The sequence below is a fragment of the Octopus bimaculoides genome, chromosome 2 (genome assembly GCF_001194135.2).
Source record: "Octopus bimaculoides isolate UCB-OBI-ISO-001 chromosome 2, ASM119413v2, whole genome shotgun sequence".
In the NCBI taxonomy this organism is placed as follows: Eukaryota; Metazoa; Mollusca; class Cephalopoda; order Octopoda; family Octopodidae; genus Octopus; species Octopus bimaculoides.
The window spans coordinates 124,157,820-124,166,073 of NC_068982.1; the positions used below are offsets into that span (position 1 = coordinate 124,157,820).

The 8,254-nt window shown below is 35.8% G+C and overlaps 1 protein-coding gene across 1 annotated transcript in view; it reads left to right on the forward strand.

The window, feature by feature from the left end:
- LOC106870974 (centrosomal protein of 290 kDa-like) overlaps positions 1-8,254 on the forward strand; it is a 92,127-nt gene that overhangs the window by 6,461 nt on the left and 77,412 nt on the right. The window contains exons 2-5 of the mRNA XM_014917224.2: positions 1,688-1,801; positions 3,338-3,479; positions 5,361-5,416; positions 6,547-6,696. Of these exons, the coding sequence (XP_014772710.2) occupies positions 1,712-1,801; positions 3,338-3,479; positions 5,361-5,416; positions 6,547-6,696 (438 nt within the window). The 5' untranslated portion in view covers positions 1,688-1,711. The remainder of the gene's footprint in view (positions 1-1,687; positions 1,802-3,337; positions 3,480-5,360; positions 5,417-6,546; positions 6,697-8,254) is intronic.

Here is an 8,254-nt window from a genome sequence, read left to right on the forward strand (position 1 = left end):
ATATGGCTGGTGGAAGTGTGTGGCTTAGTGGTTAGGGTGTTGTACTCCTGATCATAAGATTATGGTTCTGATTCCTGGAATGGGCAATGCATTGTGTTCTTGAGCAAAATACTTCATTTCACATTTCTCTAGTCCCCTCAGTTGGGCCAAAATGAGTAATCCTGCAATGGACTGGCATCTTATCCAGTGGGGGATTATAGATGCTGCAGAATCCAGAAAACTGGCCTTATAAACCTATGGCTCAGGATAGACTGGTGACTCTTTTCTTTTTTTTTTTTATAAATAAATAAATAAATTTTATACATAAATTTGCCTGCATACATTTAGTAAATACACACACACACACACATTTGTTATATTTGTTATACAAAAAGATCTGTGTCATAGAAGACTTTAGCAATGCAGATTGAACATAAAATAATAACAACGATAAAGAATTTGAAATATTACCTTGGAAATATTTATTTGTCCTTATATTTACAGTAAAAATCTCCTTTACAAAGGTGTTAAGAGAAATAAAGGAAGGAGAAATAAATTGTATGTCCATTAGATTGACATGCTGAAAATGTGTAATTGCCCCATCCTCATTTAGATCTTCAAGGTGCATAGTGTTTAGTGGTTTAGGTCAGGGGTTTTCAAACTGTAGTCCGCGGACCACAGTGGGTCTGCAAGGACAAGACAGGGGGTCCGTGGACAGCAAATACTTTTTATGTGCAATTTGATTTTATATGTTTTTTAATCGAAATATTTTAATTGACAATAAACCTATTTGTTAAATACTGTTAAATAAATAAATGTAAAAATATAAGTTATTTTAAGCAAATATTTATGTATAAATTTCATAAGCGTTTATAAGGGGTCCCTAAGGTAAAGCCTGAAATATAAAGGGGTCCGCAAGTCAAAAAATTTGAAAACCCCTGGTTTAGGTAATGGACTCGCAGTTATAAGGTTGTAGTTTTGATTCCTGGACTGTGTGGTACATTTCATTCTTGAGCAAGGCTTTGCATTCCATTTTGCTCCAGTCTACTCAGCTGCATTGAGTACCGGCTGAGTGCTGGTGCAGGTCTCTGTCCCTTCAACTCTCACATTCTGGATGCTCCACTAGGTGAAGGTTAGGAGAGCCAAAAGAGTGTATGTCTGGTAGCTTGTGTGCCTTAATGACCCTGAGACCTATGCCAGTGAAGCGCAAGCTCCTGGTGGTGGCCTTTCATGCTGGACAGGTCAGGGGCTAGGTTAATATGGACTACCTCTTCTCAGAGGTAAAAAGGGATATGCATAAGGCCAGCACCTCTACCTAGAATAAACAAAGCTAAGTTACAGAAGCATTGATGACAATTTGAATCCAGCCAAGACATGAGAGAGGAGAAACAGCCCAGAGTCAAGAACAGCAGAGAAAGGTCATCAATGGTCTATGATTCATAGAGAACAAAGGGCTTAAGTAAGGAAGTATAGTGCATGTCACCATGTCATATTTGCTTGCAAGTAACAGCTTTAGTTTCTATGAGTAGCTGTGTGTTTTTTTGAGAATAAATGCAGTCCCTTACTATTTCACAAAAAGTATGGCTTTTTCTCACATTTTTTTTCTTTTAATTATCATTGGCTTATGTAATATTACAATGAAATATGTTAAACTACATTTTATAGTTCACTTATATCAAATTTGTTTTATTCTTCATATATTCTTTAGTGACACCGTTTTTAAATTTCAATAATGGCTCCAATGAACTGGAATATAATCATGAAAACAACCAAAAGTAACATAGAAGATGACTCTGATATGCTGTTGGAAATGATCAAATCTGTAAGTTGCCTTATTTCTATTGATTTTATTTTAATCTTTGATTCATTTATCTTGATATTACACAAGATATATAGATGTCAGATTTCATGGGAAAATTATCATAATTGATTATTGTTGCTGTTGTTGTGTGTCAGCTTGTCAGGCATGTTTATAGCTTTATATGTTTGAAAAAATAAAATTGTTGTTAGTTTACTCTTTTAATGGATTTATTGTATTACATTTTTGTAGTACATCTTGTTCTGGTGTGGTTTGGCTTCAACAACAACAACCGCAGTAGTAATGTACCCAATACCTGTGGCAGCAGCAATAAGGGCAACAATAGCGCCTTCATTATAACCACTGTCATCAACATCACTACCATCACCACCAATACCGTCTGTAGTAAGAAGTCAACAATATCAGTCTTGGATTTCATAGAAGCTGAAATGAGTTGAAGAAAAAGTGCAACTGCATCCAAACACCAGAAATGCTACCGCAACCACATCCTTTGTGCTTGCTGCACTACTAATAGCAGTAGTTTCTGCAACAACATTACCAAGAGTTTACAGGTGGCGAGCTGGCAGAAACGTTAGCACACCGGGCGAAATGTTTAGCGGTATTTCGTTTGCCGTTACGTTCTGAGTTCAAATTCTGCCGAGGCCTACTTTGCATTTCATCCTTTCGAGGTCGATGAAATAAGTACCGGTTACGCACTGGGGTCGATGTAATTGACTTAATACCTTTGTCTGTCCTTGTTTGTCCCCTCTATGATTAGCCCCTTGTGGGCAATAAAGAAATAAGAGTTTACAGGGCCACAAGTATAGTTAAGTAAGTTTCTCTAGAAGTGATTTGAGCAGATGTAAGAGAGAGACCAAAAGGCTCATCCAAGATGACAGCATGGAAAGCAGACATTAAACGATGATGATTATTATTATTATTATTATTATTATTATTATTATTATTATTATTATTATTATTATTATTTTTATTATTAAGGTGGTGAGCTGGCAGAATCGTTAGCACACTGGATGAAATGCTTAGCCATATTTCATCTGTCGTTACGTTGTAAGTTCAAATTCTGCCGAGATCAACTCTGCCTTTCATCCTTTTGGGGTTGATGAGTTAAGCACCACTGAAACATTGGAGTCGATGTAATCAACTAGTACCCTCCCACCAAATTTCAGGCCTTGTGCCTTTACTAGAAAAGATTATTATTATTATTATTATTAAAATAAGGAAGCGAGCTGGCAGAATCATTACCGCAATGTGCAAAATGATTAGTGGCATATTTTCTGGCTTTACTTTCTGAGTTCAAATGCTGTGTCAGGGTTGACTTTACCTTTCATCCTATTGGGATTGATAAAATAAGTACCAGCTGAGCACTGAGGTCAATATAATCGACTAGACTCCTCCCCCAAAATTTCAGGTCTTGTGCATATAGTAGTAAGGATTATTATTATTATTAAATTCTAGCTTCAGTTTCTAAAAATTTAGAATGGTTCCAGGTATTATTGATAAACCAATACAATTTTAATTTGAGACTCTGTTGTTTTGCAGTTCGACCATAATAAGGAGACAGAAATTGATCGTTTGAAGAAGTTATTTGAAGTAACTCGGGAGTTGATATTATTGAAAAATGATCAGTTGGAGGAGGTAATTGTAAATATGGAAGAAGAAACTAAAAAAGAAGCAAAAAGAGGTATCTACCGATATTTTGTATGTCATGAGCCTTGTGAATTATTATGTTTATTAGTAGAAAATCCCCAGTGTGTTGAACTTCTTGTTAACCTGCACCATCACTACTATCACCCTCACCCAGCTGGTAAGCTGCTAGACTCCTTAGCATGCTGGGTAAAATGCTTAGTGGTATTTCGTTCGTCCTTATGTTCTGAGTTCAAATTCTGCCATGGTCAACTTTGCCTTTTATCCTTTCAGGGTCATAAAATAAGTACCAGTTAAGCACTGGGGTCAATGTAATTGACTAACTCCTCCCTACAAATTTCAGGCTTTTTGCCTATAATAGAATTGATTGTTATTGGAGAGGCAAGTCTATGCCATTGAACACCATAGTAGGTCATTGGATAGACTGATTGGTTAAATTGCTTGGAGTCTGGTTTGGTGTAGACCTCCAGGTGGACAAGAACTAGGATGGGGTTATAAGCAGGGTGGCCAGCCTTGCTTAGAAATAGGCTAATAGGAAACTATCCTTGAAAGGTTGAGCAGAGGTGGTGAATGCATACATCCCCTCTGTAATAACTTACTGCCTGGCAATCGTACTTTTCTCCTGTTCACATTTGATCACCCTGGAGTATTTACTTTTCACTTCCTGAGGAAAGGATGTGTTCCACTAGTCAGGCAGTCCATCTATTGTCACCATCTGCTGGAAGGCATGTTTGGCATGCCATGGCTTCTGATGCACAAACATGTACTGAGGCTGTGCCACCTACCAATATTCCTGGATGGTGAACAAAGAAACCATATTGCATACCTTGTGCAGTATCCAAGCATTGCTGACTTGTACAATCATGTTAACAGCTGTTGTCATGTGTAGGATGAATCCAACCATCTGCCAAGGCCATTATGATGATTGTTTCACCATCTCCCTTTAGCAAGGCACAGCAAGCAGCATTCCTCTATCTAGGGGCTGTGGTGAAGGAGATTGTGTGGTGAATAAGGCTTGAGGAAAACATCTTCCTCTTTGGTCAAGCCTTCATCGACTTATTAAATTTGTTTGACTAAACCCTTCAAGGTGGTGCTCCAGCATGGCCACAGTAAAAGTTAAAGGATAAGGAAGATATGTATCATTCAAACTAAATAATTATTATTTTCTCTCATGTTAATTTTTGATATTGTTATGGGAGAATCCTGAACTCGTTATGATTGAAGGTGGACTAACTGATTACAATAACCAAGAACCGAGTGAAGTGTCAGGGGATCATTGACAGTGTCACTTTGACCATGTTGGTTAACTGTTAGTTTGATGTGTGTTGGTTTAACAGTTGGTAGTTGAACAGTGAATACTGAGTATTGTACCTACGTTCAAGTAGTATGGAGTGCATTCTGTGACTGGTTATTTTTAGATAACCACAACCTACTATTTACTTTTGTAATACCATTTTACACCAGATGTGTATACCATGTCATAACAGATGTATATTTCATTATTGATTTATTTACTCATTAATTGCTTTAAATATTCACTGATTTAAAATATTTACTGATTTAATTCTTTATTATGTTTCATGTTTTTCTGTTTTCTTGATTTTACTCAGACATTGTTTTCCCTTTTCTTCTACCATTCCTTTTACCGTCTTTAATATTTTCTCCTAGTTTCTTTTCAACTTTTCGCTTAGTTTTCTTTCTTTATTTCTTACAAGCTTTTTTTCATTTACTTCTGTTTATATTACAAGCATTAATTTGTTCTATTTTCTTTGTTTATTTTCATTATATCTTTTATTTCAATATTTTTTTGTCTGTGTTGTTGTTGTTAGTGTTTGATGAATCCTGATTGATTGAGACAATATTTTAACTTCTTGTTTGGCAAATAATGTAACTTGATATCTGATCTCTATTTTCACAGAACAGAAATTGCAAGCTAAAATTAAAGAGTTAGAACTCTTGAGTAGCAATCTGAAGGTAACTATCTTTTGTTTGGCACACTTGTTTCTTACTTTTAAATTTAATAATGCTTTCTTCTATGAACAAAGGATTTTACATTTATAGTAAATGAGAGATGGTGAATGCAATGTTCATATCTTTCTGTTAGAGAAACAAGTGGAATCAGAATATTGAATTGTAGACTTAGAATGCAGAGATCCTGTTACTGTCTGAAAAAATTCTTACAATAAAGATAGCTTTTAGTACTGTGAGTAGAGGTGAGTTCTGATATTTCAGACAGAGCTTTTCTTTGAAGAAATGAGATGTGTTTTCAATTTAAAGTGTCAAAATTTCCTTATCATCATGGCACACAAACTTATCTTATTTTCTAATTTGTACTTCTCATGGTACCTAGAGTTGGTAAAATTTGCCCTAAAATGCAGGGGATTAAGTTATTGAATGAAATTCCTTGCATTTATTCATTTAACTGTTTTGGAATTTGTAGCTGCACCGTGACTCATGTAGCTGATTAAATTAGAAGTTATATGCTAGAAAAAAATGCTTTAAATGCATTTTTTACTTTATAAAAGAAACCTCCCCAAGGCTTGAATTTGAAACTATGGTGAGGTCAAAATAGTAAATGCTTAGATAGAAAATTTGTAGGTTAGTTTTTAGAATATATGAATGAGTTTCAAAGACAGAAATTTTAAAGGTGAACTAAACAAAAATATGGCATAGATTCTATAAAGTGAGATAATATGAATGTAAGGAAAAATAAAGGTAAAAGTAGTATTTGGTGAAAATTAGCTAGCTTTCAATACATGAAATATAAAGGAGAAGTCTGCATACAGTTAATGGATCTTTTGAAGTGGTGAGAGCTGCTTGTTTTCTCCAGCTTGTTAAGTTGAGAGGTTAATTAACGTAAGGTAAATTTTTATGTGGAATCAGATATCATTTGAACTGGTTTAGCATTAGTGTTTATTTTATTAACTCTGGAGAGATTTGAACACACAATATAGAAGGGTGAAATTATATACTGTAAGGCATTTAGATTGACACTCTACTATTTTTTTTACCAACTCACCACCTGTTTCAAGAAAATTAATATAACCACAAAGATTCTATTGTAGTTTATATAATATCTTTTGTTTTATTTTCCTTTCTTTCAGAAATCTGGTATTGATGGAGATTACACATCTTCCAGTACCAGATACTTGCAAGAAGAGATTAATCATTTAAATAACCAAATTCATCATTTAACTGAAGAAAATATGGAATTGCAAAGAGATCTAGATGATGAGAAGAGAGCTAGTGAAAGGGTATAATTATTGACTTCATTATTCAGTGTGTGTGCACGTACGTGCGCATATGTGTGTGTGTGTGTTTGCTCCATCTGGATGCTTTTAAACTTTAGTAGAAGTGGTAATAATTTTGACAGGATATCTTAACAAATTTATTTTCTACTTTAGTAGTTTATAGGTGTAGGAGTGGCTGTGTGGTAAGTAGCTTGCTTATGAACCACATGGTTCCAGGTTCAGTCCCACTGCGTGGCACCTTGGGCAAGTGTCTTCTACTATAGCCTTGGGCCGACCAAAGCCTTGTGAGTGGATTCAGTAGACGGAAACTGAAAGGAGCCCATTGTATATATGTATGTGTGTGTGTATATGTTCGTATGTCTGTGTTTGTCCCCCCAATATTGCTTGACAACCGATGCTGGTGTGTTTATGTCCCTGTAACTTAGCGGTTTGGCAAAACAGACCGATAGAATAAGTACTAGGCTTACAAAGAATAAGTCCTGTGGTCGATTTGCTCGACTAAAGGCAGTGCTCTAGCATGGCCACAGTCAAATGACTGAAACAAGTAAAAGAGTAAAAGAGTTTAGATTTAAATTTAAATGTTTATATAGTTAACAGTATTATTTCATGGACAGTTTTGTTTCCATTTTCATAGCCGTTTGGCTGGCCTCCCCCTTTCTCTTTGTTTTAAATATTGTATTAGTGTGACTGGTTTCAGATTTTCTCAGACAGATTCTTTTATATTAATTCTGTGGTGGTTCCTAGTTCCTAGTAGATATCATATGGAAACTGGTTGCGAAGTTCACTTTTGAGTCATCAGGCGCAGAATTTGATTCTACTACAAGTCATCTTGAGCAAGTGTTTTGCTCTAGCCTAAGATCAGCCTGTGCTTTACGAATGAGCTTGGGTAAATGGAAACTGTATGGAAGCCCATAGGATAGCTTGTGTAATGCAAGTCCCGTTTTGTCACTCTGTCTCATCTGATTCTGCCTGAGAATTTTGTTAACCCTTTAGCATTTAAACTGCCTGAATGAAGCTCGAATATTCTACCTGTTTTATGTTCAAAATGACCAGATCCTGCCTCTCACACTTACTCCTCACTGTTATTGTGATCATAAACAATCACATCATCAAAATCTTAAAACTATGAGACATTGCATGATTAACTCAAAAAAACTCAGGGTAATCTGAATGCTAAAGGGTTCAAGGTACATATGTCTATGGAATACTCAGCCATATGCACACTAACTGAATGTGCTTGGCAGTTCTATTGATTCAACAACTGAAACTTATGGTTGAAAATTCTGACCAAAATCCATTTATGTAGTTTCTTATTTCTTTACTGCCCACAAGGGGCTACACACAGAGGGTACAAACAAGGACAGACAAACGGATTAAGTCCATTACATCGACCCCAGTGCGTAACTGGTACTTATTTAATCGACTCCGAAAGGATGAAAGGCAAAGTCGACCTCGGCAGAATTTGAACTCAGAACGTAGCGGCAGACGAAATACCGCTAAACATTTCGCTCGGCGTGCTAACGTTTCTGCCATACATACATACATACATAAATATATATAT